Below are 20,046 nucleotides of genomic sequence, written 5' to 3'. Positions count from 1 at the left end.
AGAAAGCCGCATACAATGGTGATATTGCAGCGGCAGCAGCGTAGTTAAAAAAAAAAAAGAATAGTGAAAACACCGTGACGTTGGCCATAGACATGTTTATCACACAAGGCTGTGGTAGTGTTTACATTCCCATGAACATGCCAATTTAGACATATCTACATGTGTATAGTGAAACGTTCTCGGTTGGTCGAACATCGATTTATAATGGTCCGTTGGATTTAATACGTAGTTATGACCCTTCACATTTGAACCCAACAGCACAAAATAGGTATGCAGACGTTTTCATTTTTCTATGATATTGCACTATTAAATAAATAAAAACTTGCTAACACTTGCAGCTTTGCCTATCACATTAACATTGACATGTGATACGATTTCTTATTAAAGAGCAATTTACAAGTTTCCCTGCAACTAAACAGAGAAAGGACGTGTTTCACAACAGTGCTTTTGTTACTGCGGCGAAAAAGCACATAATTACCATGTCACATGACCCCCTAACCAAGGAGGATCGTAACAACCTCCACCACCCCGTGATAAACGTGGCACAACCACAACGTTTAGGATAAAACAAAGCAGTTTAATTTGTTATTTTAGTTTGTTTCTCTTTAAGTGCAAAGAGCTATTTTTCCCCAGTAACCCACAAGGAAAAGACAAATCCGTATATTTAACAGTTGGTCTGGAGGCATTTTTTAATAGTCTCCATAGTATGTAAAACACAAAACAAATGTTTATAACACAGGAGGTATCAATGTGCGCACACATTATTAAAATGGATATGGTTATGTTATTTTCATGGTCTCAGAGCATATACACATTTCATATTGCATGCGTGACATAGCCTTTTTTCCTTTCTTTCTTTTCTGAAAGAACCATTAAAAATAAAAGTTAGTGTGGCACCTTATGCCCACAACATAGTAGTACTCTTTGCAGTAACATAGTGGAACAAACAGTACATCACATCATACAATGCGTTTAAGAATATTTATCTTTAAGACCATCTTTACCTACTCTTTCACAATTGTCATACGCACATTCTTAAAATACATTTGCGCTTGCCAAAGTTTTAAACTAAAGTATACAAACTAGTGTAAACCAACTGTTATCAATCACAATTAGTGCATAAAGTTGGGCCCAGCACAAGCATTGACCAAGTAGCAGTTTTCATTCCATTAGAGATCCTCACCTTTAACTTCACAAACTCCAGGAATTATAACTGGGAATAGCATCAAGGTTTTTCTTTTGTATAAAGAAAAACAATATGTAAAGTTCAGTAATTGCGCAGAACGTTAAGGATGGCACACCACAGATTATACAGTATATGGCCTTCACAGACATACAGTATGTAAACACAAAAGAGGGCCTGCTGACAATATGTGATGTTATTGTTTCTATAGGGCAGGGATCTTTGGGAGAAAAGTTGCATACATACACAATATCATTTAAATGTCTGAAATGGATTTTAAAGTTTCATCAGTAAAGTAGTCTTCACTGAGGAGTAGTAACTTCCACAGGGAGATCCTATATCTATTCAGGATTTCATTACAATTATTATGTACTCTTTGAATATCAATAAAAGCAACATTGGACAACCACTAAAATGCTATGGCCTATTCTCCCCTCCATATTTGAAAGCAGATTTGGGCTTTTGTTTTAAATCTTCAGATTAAATCTTCAGATTATTTTATTTATTTTTTATTTCTAACCTTTTGCTATAGCAATGGCTCTGTTCTATATCTAAACAAAAACTAAGTCCCTGTTTGAAAAGATAAATATGAACTTTAGAAATCATTTTAAATGCTTTCGAGTTCCTAGATGAGGCTCCAGTTCACTTTCCCCACTGCTCTCCCAATGTTTCCAGCTCAGATTGGGAACCAAGGGTGAAAAAAAATAAAAAATGGCTGAGCGTATTTAGCATCTGGTGTTGTGTCATGTCTTGTTTCCCCCCTTTTTTCTGTTTTTTCTAAGGTTGTTGTTGCACACTTGCATGCCAAGACCCTCTTGTTGCTGAGGAATGCTGTCCTCTGCTGGTTGCCTGTTGGCACTGCATGGATGTGCATTGTTGGGTAACAGTCTGTCAGAGCAGCTTTAGACTTCCAGTGACATTGTTCACCATCTCTTCCTCGCCCATGATGGCCAGGACAGTGCGTGACCCCGCCTCCACCTGCCAAAGACCCGCCGTAGTGCACGGATGAATAAATTGTTTGTTAAATATTACGATACATTTTCTTTGAACCGTTTTTCTACCTCTTACCTTTTTATCATACAGATAAACACGGTCAAAGTGACATGCCCTGTATAATATGATGCTCCAATAACGTCATTGCTATAATGACAGCATATTGCATTTACCTGGGTGAGGCCTGCATCCTGGACCAGGTATGTAGGCAGGCTGAGGCTCATGGCCAGAGCCTGTAGCTCTAGGAGGTGAGCCATATTGGTCCCCTGTACAACCACCTTCTTTGCTCTGCAAGAAACACATTTTCACTTTTATCAATGTTGCCGTTGTTAATCTACTTCTTTAAAGTAAAGCTGTGATTGTGTTCTATTGAATATGTGGTATGTTGCAGTCAATTAACAAAGTAAACTAACTAAAAACAGTTTTCAGTGGAAACCACCAAATGAAAGGTTAGGCCAATAAATTGATGCCACCTGTAAACAACCATCTACTCTCTAGTGGCACAGACTTACCCGCCATGGTCCCATTTCCAGGCCATCTCTCTCCAGCTGTTCTTTTCCTGCAGAGCCTGGTACAGACCCACAGCAGCATGGCCCACCTGGGCAGCCACCTATAGACATACCGTATACATTGTGAAACATGGCACACACTACTTGCAAGCCCGTCCAATACACAGCTTCCAAAATAGCAATGTTCAAATTCAGTATGTATAACCTCCTGCGTTTGACAGACCTTTCACCTTTCAACTTAAAGTAAATGAAGTGGTGAAATAAATGCACCAGATGAGTTCACAATGAAAAGGTGGGTTGAAAAAATTCCTACAAGTTGAATCCCAGCCCAAAATTACAGAGCCTATGATAAAAGGAGAAACCCTTGAAAATAGTTTTGGCTTATTTTCACTCTACTCAATGTAACTGGAACAACACATGGTTATTTTATTTAAGCAATAAGCACACTACAGACATATATATGAATGATAATACAGTGCCATCAGACTGACCTTCCCAACACCCATGGCAAGGTCCATGTTCACCACAAACACCATCTTGAACATGAGATCATCGTCTCCCTCCTCCTGCATGGACACAGACCAGGAGAGCTTATATGCCAAGGTGAAGGTTTAAAGCCTAATTTGTGCATCTGCAACATAGTTACTTGACAAAAATGATGTATTTTCAAGGGGAAATAGTGCTGTAGTGTGGAGCTTATGGGCACCTCATTCTCCAGCTTGTTGAAGTAGTACATGGCCGCTTCCTCAGCAGACACATTGCGAGTGTGCAGGAGTGCCTGGAGTGGTGAGACAAGACAGAAATTTATAAAAAGTTATAAATAAATGAAAATCACAGTCGTGTCGTGTTCATCATACATCACATTCCGTGCTCATTCAATCAAATCATCTCAAATTTGGTACACACAGATGCACAAAAACTTTGTGCGTCTGTGTGTACCAAAAATAATGTAGGAAACGCCTTAGTTTCTGAGCAATTTAATTGAGTTATTGAGACGGATAGGTGGTGAAGATGTAGTGCCCTAGTTGCAACAATGACATACACTGGTTCAACTTTGTCCCTCTGCCCTTACTTTGCGGTCTACTTCCAAATTCGTAATTAAATGATGGGGTCGGGGCAATAATAATAATAATAAACTTTATTTATATAGTACCTTTCATACATAAAATGCAACCCAAAGTGCTTCACATAAAACAAATGACAAGCAGCGGAATGCCGAAAAAGTATATACAAAGTATATACAAATTAGCAAATAAAAATAGCAATACAAAAAGAAAAAATGGTAAAGAACATTGAATATGAACACAAGATAAATCTAAACAAATGCCAAGGGAGGTCGCCCTTTTAAGGTGCAGTGGTAGTGTGTTTCACAACTTTAAACTTGTGTACATTTCTAAGAATACTGTTACATGGTGCTTCACCTGTAAGAAAATAATAGCGCACAAAAAGATACAAATGGGAAGAAGAAAAATCTCAACAAACAAAACAAAAGACTTGTGCATACTGGTTAGGGTTTATTATGGTTATGCAAATTAATCAAAACAAATAATTAACAGATTCATAAAATATGTACAGGTCAGGCTATTATTGTTAGATGCAGACCAGCTATGTTTTGGATGGTATATAGAAGACAGCTTTTGTTGTACCTGCTTGGCAGCCTCCTCTGGGATGTCCAGCTCTCTAAGCTGCTGCAAGTATACAGGGTTGACTTCCTGAGAGCCCGCATCAGGACCTGACTGCTGCGAGGACTCCATTCTAAGCTGTAATAGTACAATGAAAACATTTCAAAACATGCATACAACGCCCATACACAATATTTTCAAAAACCAATAAAACTTGAAAATGCAGTATATTATGCTAGATTAAGTCCAATCCACTCCTCCCATACTGCAACTACCCACTTATGTTAATTCATGTACAATTGTACATCAGGAGTAGTGATTAGGGAGTAAGACCTGCATGAACTCAGAGGTTAACAATTTTCTGATGTGTTGAAACAAATGTCAAAATAAAGGGTAGTGGGTCTATATTTGAACTGAAGTCTTGGTGTGTGCGACCCACTACCCTTTATTTTGATATGTTTTGAACGGGTGGTGCACCTATAGTCAGAGCACGGTGGTCATATGAAGATTGATCTATCGAAACAAATGTCAACATGGCTGAAAGTATCATTTTAAGCCAAGTCAAATGAAATTACGAATGATAGTCTAACATCAGTAAACCAGCCAATTTGGAACTAATTGGTATACAATATAGACGATACATTGAGAGTAAGGCTGTCCACCAAGAATGACAACTTATTATTATTATTATTATAATAAGTACTATTATTATTACTATATAGGCCAAATCTAAGCCCTGCTTAGATTTATTTTTCTCTGAATCTATGGCCAGAACTTTATAGTTTTTTCTTTTTCTTTTTTCATGGAATCTAAATCTGACACTATACTCTGCTTAGTGTATTCTGAATCTTGTTCAAACAAGGGTAGGCACAATAAGCCTCGGCTTCAGCCTTCACCTTTTCGGTACCACTAGTGGAAATTATTGTATGTACTGTACGTCTGTATGTACTCCTTTTATTAACCGAAATAAAATCTATCTATCCATCATGTGAGCCTCAGCCTCCACAGATGAACAATAACGTTCTGTATGTGTTGAAAGTCATTGGCTGTCAGTTTGTTCATCAACTTGCTCTGAAAGTGATCATTGGCGTCATACTTGCTGTGGACTCCACCATCCACTTATTTGTAATGATCATACAGTATTTATAATAAGAGTGTCAGACACTAAGGTCTCAGAGGCACTTGCCCATTGTGCAAGTACAGATCATGTTCTACTTGCCCAAAGATCATGCACCATTTGCCCAAAAGGTAAATCATTATAAAATGATAGGTAAATGTGCATTACCAATATAATCTGTTTTTTCACGGTTCACACTTGTTACTTTTAAGTGTAACAACAACAGGGGGTACCGTTATGCTGATAAGTGGCATAATGGCATCTCACGAACTGTTTACTTACTTCACATCCAAGAATGGTAAACAAATACTATTAATAGTGTTAGAAGTAGAACGTACAGTCAGTAACATTCAGCTATAACGGACAGCATGTATTGGAACTTAAGGAGAGTTATTTCCTCGTGCATTATTACCTCAAGCAGTAGTGGCCCTACCCTAGATGAGCCGAGAGACCACCACCAACCAATTCGTTATTGTATTGTATTAACTGTTGTTTAAAATAACGTTTTATTCACGCAAAACAAAGGATATGAATTGCAGCTTTAACAGTGGCAAAATGTCCCCTCTAATCACAAAATGCCCGTAAAATCAAAGCGATGGTGGCGTTCCTACTGACTATAACACTCGAGAGCAATATTAGCATTACCAAATTATATAACCTTTCATAGCACATTTCTACACCAAAGATGTTATATTACAAACTCCTCCAAATTGCATAACGCTCCCTTTCAGTTTATTGGGGATGCCAAATGTGCTACCAAGGCCATTACATTCAGAACTAAAATAAGGCCAGTAATACTGCTCCTCAGACTCGTCCTCAGGCGCAAAGAATTGCATAAATCTACATTCTTGAAAACGAATGAAGTCCTCTTTAATAACTACCTAGAGATGCTAACAACGTTAGCTATGACTGGCTATGCTAGCTAATAGAACACAAGTTGATGATGTTGGCTACCTGTGCTGCGCAGCTATGTTGGTAGGAACAATCCCGGATTCGGTTTCCCCAGCGATTTCTGTGAATAATCCCCTCGTATTTGTTTTTCCAACTGCGATAATACGAATTCTTATTTTTAAAGAACGCTTAATGGGAGATGGGCGTGCTATGTTTCAGCGATTTTACTCCATTTTGGTCACCAATTAAGGTTCTCACCGGATACAGTCACTTGTATCCGGTCCGTCGATGCTTATCTACCGTGTTGTTTATACAGCAACGACGTGACAGCAACTGAATTATGTTCCAAGTTTAAAATATACACTAGTACAAAAGAGACACACACACACTTACATTTCAGTATGTATGAATTATATTGATGTTAAAACTCAGATGCAATTTGGGTATCATTTTATGAATACTTTATTACTTTGCCATCTGCAACAATTTGCACTCTCTCTTAATAAACAGGTTAATTCGCTACAGTTACATTATTAAATCATTATGTACAATGATATTAACAGATAATAAAAATCCTTAAAATTGCCCCTTGCAGAGCCTGCTCTACATATCGGAATTTATACAGCCTAATAACATTTACATAATTTTCCCTCAACGGCCTTCCTCATTCATCACTGGGCTACCATGTACATTGGAAGCAAGTGACTCAACCCGCACCACCCCATCCAACAACTAGTCATAAGTTGCTTGTGTGTTAATGAAATAATGTAGCAACATGAGCTAATTCTATTATACATACTGAACTGAGCCCTATATAGACCACCTGGGAATGCACACAAACGGCCCATTTAGCCTATTTGAGCGCCTATAGTTTCTTCTGCATAGACAATTCAGACATTTATAGGAGTTCACACAGTATGCCTCCTTTTGGTCAACATTATTAGAAAGCCCAGAGTGTAACAGTCGCTGTCCTTTAAGATCAGTCATATATAGCTAGCTAGCCTATCAAGTGAATCAGATCGGTGAGAGAACTTTTGGTTATCAAATCAAATGTTTACAAAATGCTCCCTATTTCAATTGGTATGAGAACATGGCTGTGGCAAGAATAAATCTACTTAACCAACAAGTGAGAAAACAATTCATCAGGAAATATAAACTATACTGTAGTGTGCTCAAAATATAATGAATTCAAGGTACACACATATAGATAGGCCTACATGAACAAATGTCTCTGAATGGACATTTGGAAAATACGCCACCTTGTGTCTACTATTTGAACGGCATTAATGATGCAAATGAAGTGACAAGGAAAGAAATCTCAATCAAGTACAGTAGATTCAGAGGCTTAGAAAATAGCAAAGTGAACTGTGGTTCAATGCACTCTTCCTTACTGAAAACAAAGGAATGTTACAAATTGGGAAAAAAATAAATGTAAAAAAATACACACAAAATAAAATACACTTTGGGGCACACTAGAATATCGCTACATATTTCTCTAAAATGTATCTACAAGTGTTTTACAGTTAAGAATGTTTGCTTTCTCTTTCTAATGTCTCTCCAGTGCCTTTTACCATATAGGAACATCAACATGAATAGTATAAAAAGAAGAAACAATGGCAGAAATAAAAGTAGAAGTAAACGATCACACAGTTTGAAGTACCTTCAATGCTATGGTGAGTACCACATTTTCAGTCATCCCTATTTTGTAAATAAAGGAACACAAGTATCTATATAATTTAGAAACTATAAACATTTTGGACTGATGCAAAGTGTGTATGTTTGTATGTCTCTTTGCAGGTGTGTGCACACACATATACGTCATAGGCCTATAGGGTCAAGTGGGTACGTCTATTGAGCACTGTTATTAGTTATAGTCATTTATCCTTGTTTAATAGGACGGACATGTGCTTGGCAAGCTAACAGATGGTGGTTTGCTAAGATGTAAGTTGTGGTAATGGTGGTGGTCAACAACAAAGAAAGTATCGCAACGGTAGAGTTTGTTGACTCTACACCACAAGTTGAGGTAGAGAGTGGAAATAACTTATGAAACTCCCATCAGTCTTTTGGATGTTAAAACTGTCGCTTTTGCCAAGGGTGGTCTTTATCATTTGAAGGATATAATTTCAACACACAAACATTTTGGTGGAATTTCTTTTCCCTCTTAAATTCTGATGCACATGATCACTCATCATCCAATAAAATATAATTCTGCAAGGTATAGTACTCAACATCACATGTTAAATGGCCAGATTTTGTAAGAAAACTGATCAAAATAATTAAATGGCAGAAACATCCGGGGAAGGGGGAGCTTGTACCATAAAGGTCTTTTTACACGGCGGCACACCTGCCTTCTCCCTTGGAACATGCACACTTGTCACTTTGCCTTGTCAGATTTCCCGCATCTCCCTACCTGCCTGGTCGCCTCTCATTGAAAATGAATTACTTTCCGCATATGTCGCTTTCCGTGTGATAAGCCTTTTATTCTTCATGTGTACTAGAAGAGTGAATTCTTAAATTGGTATGCTATGATAGTAAAAGAAATGTATGATGAAAATTACATCTAAATAGACAGTGTGGACAATAATACCAGTGGAAGATGAAATCTAGAGCTTTATGGATTATTGTGTGTACGCGCACACAGATACATACAATACCATACACACACTCGACGACAGGGAAATACTTTTGACCCCACAACAACGACAGGTACACAAAGTGTCATCATCACAAAAGTCCACCGCAGAATATAGACCCAACTTGCCCCCCTTCCGAGTTGATCAGTCTTCAATTCCATGCTAATTAGCCATGGACTGCCTGTTTCCTTTCTGAGACAACAGAGTTTTAATGAGACAACAGAGTTTTTGCCAGCACATGTTCTAAGATTACATGCCCCAAGAAAATCAGGATCACTGTGAACAGGTCATCCACAAGGGGAGGCAGCTGGCATAAAAAGACCAACCAAATGCATCCAAAGGCGAGACCTTTCTTTGTGTTTTTGTGTTCCTCCAATTGTGTTCCAAGAGAAGCATATGTTAGACATCACTTTGTTAACCATGTACTTATCCTGGGTCCATGGAATACAAGTGCCTTTTAATGTTCCACACCAAGTATACAGTTGATCCATCAACCAACATCGGGAGGCAACAAAAGCGTGCTTTCAAAGAATGAATTCATCTTTAACCCCCCACCATCAGCTCCTCACAAGAAGAGTCCATCCTTCATTTTATTCCCTCCATCTGGCCACTTCCTACGATGTGCATGTCTCTGAAGTCGGTCACCCCCAACCCCCCCCAACCACCCCCGCCCGTCTGTTAAGGTGTCGGTGGGCGATCCCGCTGTCACAAGTCTGTGACCTTGTTCTCCACAGCGGCAGCGATCTGCTGGAGCCGGTAGCCCAGCTGCATCTTCTGCGCTGTGGGGTCCTCCTCCAGCGCTCCGATGATCTGAAGGTGGAGGAGACAGAAGGGTACACAGAAGAGTTTAGGAGAGAAGAAGATTGACAAAAAAGAGAACACAAAAAATATTAGAATTCCCTTTAGCTCCGTTTGGAACCTCACTCTACGCTCTTAGTTGGGGTAGGGGTTGAGCCGTCCAAAAACAGTGGAAAAAACCCTTTTTGCAGTCTCGTTTCCAAAAAGTAAAGGTATAGAAGGCAAGCTACGACAGGCACAGAACATTTTTAGCCGCTTTACATAGCTTATGAAGTTTTTGTCAGAAGTTTCAGCCAGAGAGGCAGCATTAGCGCCCGCCTCCGCTGGTCGAATGTCAACTGAACTGAAGTCAGTTGGAATAGCTCTAGATTCCCATTAACACGTAGGCTGCTAGATTGAGGGAGATAAACTGGTGCATTTGGCCGAGAACTACCCAGTGAGGGACGTAAACTGGCACACATTGCTGATAATTTCCTTGTTGGCACCTTCAGAGCCAAGATTGTCAAGTGAGCCAAAACAAATATTACATCTCTCTTCCCCTTTATTTGGAGAACCTGTATGTGTCACACTTGTGCACCCATCAATTGCATTGTCAATAAACATTAACACTACCGCCCACAAACTAGAGGTGTTTAACCTTGTAGCTGGAAGGCATATGCATGATGCATCATACATATTTGTAAAAAGAAGAAGAAGAAAAAAGAAAGAAAAGTTTGGAGCGAGAGGGAGAAAGAGTGATAATGTGCTGGCACAAAGTCTCTCACATACACACACAAAGACGATGACAAACTCACCTGGTCATAGTATTTGTTGATGTACTTGTACAACTCGTGCAGTGCAACAAGGTAATTGAGCTCTCCTGAATAATTCTGAAACAGAGAGTCGGGTTAGAGTTCACCCATCATTCCAATTCCCAATGTCTTTGAGCCTCAGCAAATCTAACTGGACGGCATTCTGTCCCTACTTACCCTGGACAGTTCAGCCAAAGCAGAGTTCATCTCCTGATCACTGGCAGAGATGGTCTGCCTGATGTCTGCATAGTACCTACACAACACACACAAGGTTACAGCTCAAATTTCTTCTTACAGCACACATGCACACACTCGCAACACTGATACAGCATTAATGCATTGCACACACTCTGACACACACACACACACACACACACACACACACACACACACACACACACACACACACACACACACACAATAATGTTACAGCATACATGCACAGTCACACTCAGACACGCACAACAATGTTACAGCACTCACACAGACACGTACAACAATGTTACAGCACTCGCACAGACACACACAACAATGTTACAGCACACCAAGTGAATAATTTAAGTTAATGTAGGGAAGAAGGGAATCTTCAACATTATTTTCTTGGATGAATAATTAGACATTACCTTTCTACCATCTGCTTGTAACGGGGAATGTCTCGGGCATACAGCAGCTTGTTGATGGGTGAATCCTAGTGAAATATATCAAAATATATATATAAAATATCAATATATATCTATATATCTATTTCTGATTTATTTTGAATATTTATCCAGAAAGGGGGTGGTAAAGGACACTGGTTCCCAGACACTGGGTTGGGAGTCTTGGGACCCATTTGTGGGTCACCTTACCCGTCCCAGCTTGTGCTCTGCAATGGTGCAGGAGTCCATGAAGGTCTGGGAAATAACCGAAAGCACGGCATCCACGTGGTCCGAGGCCTGCACGTCAAAGATGAACTGGGGGTTTTTCACTATGTTGATCCAGAAGCGCAGCGGGAGGCTGGGGATTAGAGAAAATGAGAGAGATGAAGAGAAGAGAGAGAGCACAAGAGGTTAAAAAAGTGAGGGAGAGACAAGGAGAGTGATCAGTATGTACTGTATGTGTTCAGGAGACATATGTGGAGAAATACTTTCGTGTTTATCACTTATAAGCAGTGAAAGTGGAACGCAAAAAGACACGAAGACGCGTCTCAACAAAGCAGGAGGTGCTTTCAGCCAACTTCACAACATCTGAAAGTCCAAACAATATAGCCTCAAAACCAAGCTCAGGCTCTACACAACAGCAACGTTAAGGCTGTCCTGCTATATTGCTCCGAGTGCTGGAGAGTAACAAAACAGGATATGAGAAAGGTTGATGTCTTCCACAATAGCTGATTACGTCAAATCTGCAACATCCTTTGGCCGAATAAAATCTCAAATGATAAACTTTATAAGAAGACGGGCAGCTTGCATATGTCCCTTGAGATAAAGATTAACGTTAGATGGCTTAAGGTAAAGATGGCTCGGTCATGTGTTGAGGATGCCCAAAGGTGCCTTGAGATGAACCCCAATTGGGAAGAGAAAGAGAGGCAACCAAAGAACACCTGGCGAAGGACAGTGATGATGGAGCTGAAGGAGATGGGTCTTTCCTGGAACGAAGCGCAGACCAAAGCACGAGACAGGATTCACTGGCAGTGTAAGATTGCGGCCTTATGGCCCAACTGGGACGAAGAGGATGACTAAGTAAAGTAAGAGAGAGTGTGTGTGTGTGTGTGTGTGTGTGTGTGTGTGTGTGTGTGTGTGTGTGTGCGTGCGTGCGTGCGTGCGTGCGTGCGTGTGTGCGTGTGTGTGTGTGTGCATATGTGTGTGCACTGCATACCTGTTAGTCTTCCAGATGTGGATGGTCTCTGGGTCGGAAATGCCGTGGTGTGCCGCCTGGTCATCCAGCAGATCAAAGAAGTATTTGACGGCCAGCGGGACGGGACGGCTGGTGCTCAGGATCACTGTGAACAGGTCATCCACAAACTTCTGCAGCGTCCCCTGTACACAGAAAGAAAATGTTAGAATATACAAACATCCATCCATCCAACTTCAACCGCATATCCGTAATCAGGTCACAGGGCCGCAGTTCCACCAGAGAGCTCCAGACTTCCCTCTCCAGAGCAACATTAGTGACTTCCTCCTGGGGCATCCCAAGGCGTTCCAAGGCCAGTGAGTCGTTGTAATCCCTCCATCTGATCCTTGGTCTGCCCCAGGTTCTCCTCCCAGTGGGAGGTGCATCGAGGACCTCCCTATAGGGAGACTCTCGAGAGGCATCCTAACCAGATGCCCGAAGGGAACCACCTACCAGGTGAAGAAGCAGCGACTCTATTCAGAGTCTCTCTCGCGTGACTGAACTTTTCACCCTATCTCTAAGGGAGATGCCAGCCACCCGTCGGAGACAACTCATTTCGGCCGCTTGTTTTCGTTCGTCGTACAAATTGTACAAATAGACTGTAGATGCATTGTGAGCAGCTACTATTTTTTAAAGATTTTGAATCGTTTAAGTGGTTAAGTCTGTCTATGGGTTTTATTCATATTTAACCAATGAAGAGTATGAACAAGAGCTTGTGACGAAATAATAACTACATTGGATCAACTGGAACACAGGTCGTTTGTTAAAAGTGAAAAATAATGGTTTTGGACAAAGTTTTATTCATAGATTTCCACCAGACCTTGACAATATATACAATTGTTTAATTAACTGTTCATCCATGTAAATGTATAATTGATATATTAATGCATATCAAGTGGTAGTTCAGCAATAATACACAAGAGGACATGGTATATTGTTATTATATCATTCCAACTGTGTTGGCACAATGCAAATACAATTTAATTTAATACCATGGCTTCTTGTGTATTACTGCTCAGGCATTTAAATCATGGTTACGAGCAATTACCCTAAACCAAAAATGTAATGTTACTAACCAAAACCTAGCATAGCAGCAAGTTATCACCGTTATAATATGGAGGCTAAGCACTTACTTGCTAAACAAAGTGAACAACGTGTGAAGCAAATGTGTGTCTGTGTATAATCTAAGCTGTGCATTTCATGTTTGTGTATGTGTTTCCCTACCTTCATGGAGAGCAGGCGTGTGAGGTAGATCTCTGGTATGGCCTTAGCCCTCTCCCTCTCCCTCAGACTGCCTCTGCGGTGTTTGGGCAGCTCTGGCTCCTCGTTGGCCTTCACAAGGTGCCACAACCTCACCCCACCCTCATCCGCATCCTCCAGCATGGGTGTCTCTGCACAGACAGACGGACCAAAATAAATGCACATTTGAAGGTTAAAATGACACATTTGAACTTAAGGTACACCATATATGATAACAATATTTACACATTTTCAGTATTTTAAAGTTTTTGGTGATCCTATGATGCCTTTTGAAGGCAAGAACCCTTCCCATGTGGTCTATGGCTGCCATTACATCAATTTCCTCCATATTTTCTGAAGGCAATTTTGCAGTAACTCAGTGAACAAGGACAATGGCATGGCTATTGATGACGGCTAATGAAGCATTAGCCCTACAACAAATATAAAGAGATAATGTTGAAGGCCACACTTTCAAGTTCAGTTCAGTGTTGTTGACTGAGCACACATGACCAGGTACCATTCCAAAAGGAGATATCCACCACATGCATAAAGTGACTCTCTAATCTAACAACCTTGGTTATAAAACAGTTCGGTAATTGCCAATAAATAATAATGAGTAGGAGGTTCATTCATGTACAGCAGAAGCCACTGGAAATGTACAGGTAATGTATTGACTGTGAAAAGACACTCACTCTCTCCTGCCACATAGTCATGGTTGTCATGGTGAATGTGTTTGGAATTGCGTGGGACCAGTGCTACGGTCGCTCCGTCTGGGACCTGAGGAACAACAGACATAACCCATAAGCATAAACACACGACATCAAAACATGTATTTGATTGTGGAGTGGCAAATGGCAATATGCATTATAATAAAAACTAGTGAACTTAGTTCCAAACACGGTGAGCCCATTAATTCCTGTATGCTGGGATAAGCCAAAATAGGCATTATCCATATACAGTATAAATGAGGCTTTATCCAGGAACTCCCTCTAACCGGCCCCTCCAAACAGCCAAATGTGTAATATGTGGTGCTGGTGCAGTACATCATGGAAAATAAACAGTGATTCAAGTAAGTTCCAGTGGGTCAAGGCCCACAGTGAATAGAGGACCATTGATCCCGTGTCACTTCAACTACATTGCACCTCAAGGGTTTAAAAGGCTTTTTTAATTCAGAACACTCTTGCCTCATTTTGGAACCATGGCAGAAATCCAAAGCATTATTTTCATTAAATGTTAACCCAACCCTTTCCCATCCCTGGGTTATCCATAACAGACCTCTGAGTTAATTAAAAGAAAATAATTAATGACTTGAACAATAGTGTAGCGTCCCTATAGAGCTCAACAGTGTTCCAGAAGTTAAAAAAAAATCCCATTTTTTATATTCCCATTGAGTATAGATTAGCAACGTGGTTGGTTTGATTACTGAGGCCGATTAAAAAACAAAAGTCCTCCTCCAAAATGCTAAAAGTTTTCTGAAAAACCTATGTTTCTATGTCAGTATTGCTCAACCTTTTTCATGTCAAGGACCCCCAGAATTATCTGTATTTAGCCACAGACAGGGACCACCCTGAAGCAAAGATTTGAGTTAAAAACGTTCGCTCCGAAAGGATATATATTCAAAGATTTGTGCCACATTTTCACGATCTTTCAAAAATGCGCTATGAGCTTGTAGATCAGCTATTTTTCAATAGCTAGTATACAGTAAGTATAAGTATAACATAATGCTTAAAACACCAAAAGGGGTTCCCGTCCAGAATGGGTTAAAGTGGTTAAAGCATCGTTGAAGAGGTTTGTGTTGTGACCTTGTAGTGCTGCAGTGTGTTGAGGCGTTTCCAGTTGCCCTGGACCACTGACGTCAGGTCCTCGTCAGACAGGATGAGGTGGCCGGCCACACCAGACCTCCATTCTTAAGTAAGAGAAGACAGATGAAAGACAAGACGTTACGTGCTTGGCGTACGTGTATGTTTTTGAGGCATCCTATGCCCAGATTTGTCTGTCTGTGTGCGTGAACTCAAACACGATGATTTGATTGGCTGATCACCCCACAGCGATGATTTGATTGGCTGATCAAAGTACATATTGAGGAAAAAGTGAGGGCAGCAGTGAAGACGCCAAAAGTGATTGGCCGGAATGACATTTGTGATGATTTCATTGGCTGAGCACGGAATGTGATGTATGATTATAAGAACGTGCCTCACACTCAGTGTGATTTTTGTAATGTACGAGTGGTCGGCTGGTGGCGATGTATTGTACCTACCGGTATATGGATGGATGTGTGTTGTATGTATAAACAGTGTTGGTACTAGTCTCTGGACTCATGTTTGGGCCTTTTGAGAAGAAACTATTCATATTATCTAAAGGCGTGCTCACCGAGGTCTAGGGAATCCGTATGTGGCCGGTTAGAGAAGGAGGTTCCCTTGTAGACTTGATCCAGCAGCTTCTCTTTAACCTGGGTGATGGTGTCACAGTCCAGAACCTTGCAGGGCGCAGGCTGGGTCTCGTTTACCCCACCGCCCTGCATCAACACATTCAGATTCTAGGGCAAAGAAGGAGATATGTTAGAACATATCATGTTGCACTAATGTCAATCATGTACTGTAGGTCCATGTACCTGTACTTGGTCTCATTTTAATAAAACTTATTCTTGTAGAGGTCAAACATAGGCTACCATGCTTTCCGTTTGTGACAGCGTGCGTGCGTGTTCCAATGTCTCTATCTGACTGTTTCTCTACTGTACTGGGTAATAATAATTTATAACATGAGTTTTCACAGAATTATAGGTCCTTGAAGCCCGTTGGCCATCCATGATGTCACTCTTTCACTTTTATAAATACAATTCTGGGCTTTTTCAGAACCTTTGAGCCTGGGACACGCTGTCAGGCATTAGAGCCCATGTGGCATGTGCCCTAACCATTCAGTCGGGTCACCAGACTCGCCACAGAATGGGCTCTATGCACAGTGCACACATGCCATTTTGGAAAGAACTTGGGCCCCTTCCCTAGCTACTTCCTTCACAGGTGGTATCGATGATACTAATGAAGGCTCTGTTCCATTCTGGTCAAACAGAGTCAGAGTGCTGCTATTGTGCATGTTGGCTCACTGGAAACACTCTGCTACACCAGTGGGTCTCAAAGTGTCCTTTAGTGGGTTCCAAATGGCCCCATGCAGGTCTGTAACTTTGTGAGTGTACAGATTCAGGACATTTGTACACTCTCAGAGTTATAGGGGTCCTTGAAAATAAAAAAAGTTTGAGAACCAATGAACTAAATGTAACCGAGCCTTAATTAGTATCATCGGTAACACCTGTGATGGAAGTAGGGAAGCGGCCCGGAAGTAGGAAGAGTTATTCTGTGTGCATATAGTCTGTGTCATGTTCTCCTCCTTACCACGGTTTTGTACTCGATATCTTCTCGTAGCAGCCTGTTGTCATTGAGGGTGTATTTGGCCTTGCCCGTCACAGCGTCCACCGGTCCCTTATCCACCTGGTGCTTGATGGCCCGAAACAGCATATAGAGGGACTCTCCAGCCGAGTCCTGTACACCACAGCACATAAGGACACATGTTGAAGTACAATAGAGTTGTTGGAGCTTTGAGTCATTGAATCCTGTAGAGGCCTTTACAGGTCCCTGGCTATGAATGGAGTAGAGTAATTCAACAAATCAAATGAAGTAAAACTAAGTGATCAAATTAAGTCATTACAAGGAACAAATAAGGACTCCCACACAGGGTTTTAGAAATACTGAGGTAATTGAGCACAGACAAAAAAAACATTTTAATGCGTTTTGAAAATAGCAACTAACCACTTAGGACAGTTGTTCCAACACTAGTCTAGTGTGTGCGCGTGTTTATGTATGGTATATGAAATATACCGGAATTCGAAATCTGAACCGCTTTCCACAGGACGCCAAAATGAAAATGCGAGTGTGAAAGGGGTTTAATAAGTGTGCAAACCCACCCTGAGGAAGGCGTAGAGACAGATGGACATCCAGTTGGTCAGCAGTTTCTCCACCACCGTCTCCGTCCTGCGCAGACACACACCAAGTTAGATGAAAAGCACAGATTACACTTTATGTAGTGAATACCATTTACTATAATACATTCACATGCAAGCACATTTGGCACATATAATCATAATGTCCTACTTCACTGTCTCTCAATGTGATTTACAGGTCCATTTGTGCACTGTCAGATTTAAAGTTAATTTAGACTAGAGGTCCCAGTCAGAGATAAATGGTTTTGTTTTAAAAATCACTGGCCTACTTTAAGGTGTGTGGCATGTCCAAGGTAACACTTCATGCAGGGTCCATACTGTATAATGCTGTACGTTCAACAGGTCTGCGACTCTGCGTACCTTCGCAGCATGAGCTTGGGGTTTTTGGCAACATACTGCTCCACCAGGTCATTGAGCAGGGTTTTGAGGATGTCTGTGAAGTACTCCAATTTGCCATGTAATGCCACAGTCAGCAAGGAGGCCACGTAGGCTCTGTCCCTGGGAGAGAAGGTTCTCTGGCTCTCCAGTGTGTGAATGAACTGGAAGGAAGAAAAGGGAGAGAGGAAGGAGAGAAAGAGAGGGATGTGAGCCAGGCTGCTCAAACACATATGGTTTCGGTTTCATTTCATGAATTGTTTGATTACACATTTTTCGTTTTCATTTTTTCCAAATGATATTTTTATTCAAGTAAACAATGAATGTAATGATTCGGATAGTCAGTTGACACATGTCTGAGTTTGCACCAAAAGAGTGAATGGGGAACAACAGCATCATTGTGAAAATGATGAAGCGTAATACCTTGGTGAGGAACAGCTTGCTATTAAGCAGGTTGGACAGCTGCACCAGTCCTTGCTCCACTGTCTGCCGACGACACTCCTGGACATCCAGGTCCCGCCTCAGTGGCGACTCCCGATGGCCAGGGAAGAAGATGCGCTCGGCATACCTGCGGTAGTCCAGGAAGGGGATGACAGAACCAACCTGGTCACTGGACATGTCCATCATCTCTGTCATTAAGTCTGCAGAAGAGGAGGGGGGAGAGTTATAAAAAGGTTAGGGAGTTTGATTAGGAAATTGGATGTCCTGTTTCAGTTTGTTTTTTCATACCCTTTCAAATGATCTACCGGTATTCAAAAAACAATCTCATTAGCATTGCTTCATTTCCATGTCCAATACAGTCACCCCTAAAATCTGGAGATCTTTGCATAGTTTCTTTGTGTTTTTGTTGTCGTTTTAAATCTGTGGTTAGGTTAGGTAAGTTTCATTTTTTGTTCTACGACAAAGAACCAGCTAATTTTCTCCACAGTTAACTTTTAATCAGTTAATTGTGTAAGAATAAGACTTCAAAGCCCATTTAATTTATCCAAAACCGGATGCAAAATGTCCATTGGAAACCTGAGGTGGAAGTCCATGGCGTAGGCAATTTAGTTTACCTACAAAAATACTCTACTATGTGGTTGTATCTATTTACATTTACTATACTTATCTTCCCATTATGTGTTCTTGTCAGCCGTATCTATTCAACCTTAATATACCCTGTTGAACTGTACTCCATTCTGTGATTTGCGTGTTGGAATGTTGATATTGAAACAGGATTCTAGGGTTTGTGTTTGGTGGTGTGGACCTAATGAATATTGACACTGGACAGTCATGACAGGCTAAAATTAAAACTGGCTTCCCCCCTGGAAAAGCCATGTGGGATCAACAGACATTTCATTGGGGAGGTTTGGTGTAATGGGATAACTTCATAAAGGCCGTCTGAAAACAAAGTTGGTCTCCTGGCCTCCAGGAGAAAAAACAAACAGTCTAGGTCTCTATTCCACTCTCCTTCCTTTTCTGGCCTTCTCTGTAGCACGTCCCCCCCCCCCCTCATCCTCCTCCCCCTCTCTGGTCTTTCTAGTCTGTTCTATTAATTTCCTTTTCTCCATATCGTCGTCTGTTCCTCTCGTCTCCTCCGTAGTCCGTACCTGTGAACTCTTTCTTGCAGCGGTCTCTCACACTGGTCTCCAGGTTCTCCAGTTGGATTTGGACCTTCTTATAGTCCCTCAGAGCCTGTTTGCTCTTCCTCCTGATATAGAGGGACAGAGCGCGGGCGAGAAACTAAAAGTTCAGGAGGTTATATAAACGACAGCAATAAGCACTCCTATCAACACATGTCATTGTGTATTCACAGCTTTAGTTATAAATTGTATATAAACAGAGACAACTTTTCAGTTAATGGCTTTATTTTGACTGTGAGGCTCTGTCTACAAATGGGTCTATCAGTCTGTTTAGGGATAAGCTTGCAAACCACTGGAACGATCATAGGCAAATTTGATCAAATAGGATCAAATAGACTTTAATTTTACAATGGAATGAATAGAGCTCAACAGGGAGGTGCTGTGCGTTATTAGACCCCATCTTATTAGATTTC

General features: G+C 40.9%; 2 protein-coding genes across 2 annotated transcripts in view; both read right to left on the bottom strand.

Moving 5' to 3' along the window:
• Positions 1-661: 661 nt before the first annotated feature.
• LOC308336371 (putative peptidyl-tRNA hydrolase 2) lies at positions 662-6,566 on the bottom strand. The gene is made up of 7 exons (XM_080793733.1): positions 6,379-6,566; positions 4,332-4,445; positions 3,392-3,463; positions 3,177-3,251; positions 2,689-2,786; positions 2,350-2,464; positions 662-2,161 (listed from the first exon to the last, which is right to left on the bottom strand). The coding sequence occupies exons 2-7, from the start codon at positions 4,437-4,439 to the stop codon at positions 2,075-2,077; spliced, it is 555 nt and encodes a 184-aa protein (XP_080649859.1). The 5' UTR covers positions 4,440-4,445; positions 6,379-6,566; the 3' UTR covers positions 662-2,074.
• Positions 6,567-6,765: 199 nt separating this feature from the next.
• plxnb1b (plexin b1b) overlaps positions 6,766-20,046 on the bottom strand; it is an 89,823-nt gene continuing 76,542 nt past the window's right edge. Inside the window, exons 25-39 of the mRNA XM_080786030.1 lie at positions 19,601-19,701; positions 18,435-18,652; positions 17,997-18,175; positions 17,601-17,667; positions 17,032-17,178; positions 16,016-16,181; positions 15,448-15,551; positions 14,338-14,422; positions 13,631-13,797; positions 12,392-12,552; positions 11,386-11,533; positions 11,161-11,225; positions 10,715-10,790; positions 10,541-10,615; positions 6,766-9,758 (exon numbers count right to left, since the gene is read on the bottom strand). Coding sequence (XP_080642156.1) covers positions 9,654-9,758; positions 10,541-10,615; positions 10,715-10,790; positions 11,161-11,225; positions 11,386-11,533; positions 12,392-12,552; positions 13,631-13,797; positions 14,338-14,422; positions 15,448-15,551; positions 16,016-16,181; positions 17,032-17,178; positions 17,601-17,667; positions 17,997-18,175; positions 18,435-18,652; positions 19,601-19,701 — 1,864 coding nt within the window. The 3' untranslated portion in view covers positions 6,766-9,653. The remainder of the gene's footprint in view (positions 9,759-10,540; positions 10,616-10,714; positions 10,791-11,160; positions 11,226-11,385; positions 11,534-12,391; positions 12,553-13,630; positions 13,798-14,337; positions 14,423-15,447; positions 15,552-16,015; positions 16,182-17,031; positions 17,179-17,600; positions 17,668-17,996; positions 18,176-18,434; positions 18,653-19,600; positions 19,702-20,046) is intronic.

Source organism: Protomyctophum bolini (genome assembly GCF_963924005.1).
Source record: "Protomyctophum bolini genome assembly, chromosome: 2".
NCBI classification, from domain to species: Eukaryota; Metazoa; Chordata; class Actinopteri; order Myctophiformes; family Myctophidae; genus Protomyctophum; species Protomyctophum bolini.
The sequence above is the reverse complement of the archived record's forward strand: the minus strand, read 5'-3'. Positions and strand labels throughout refer to the sequence as shown.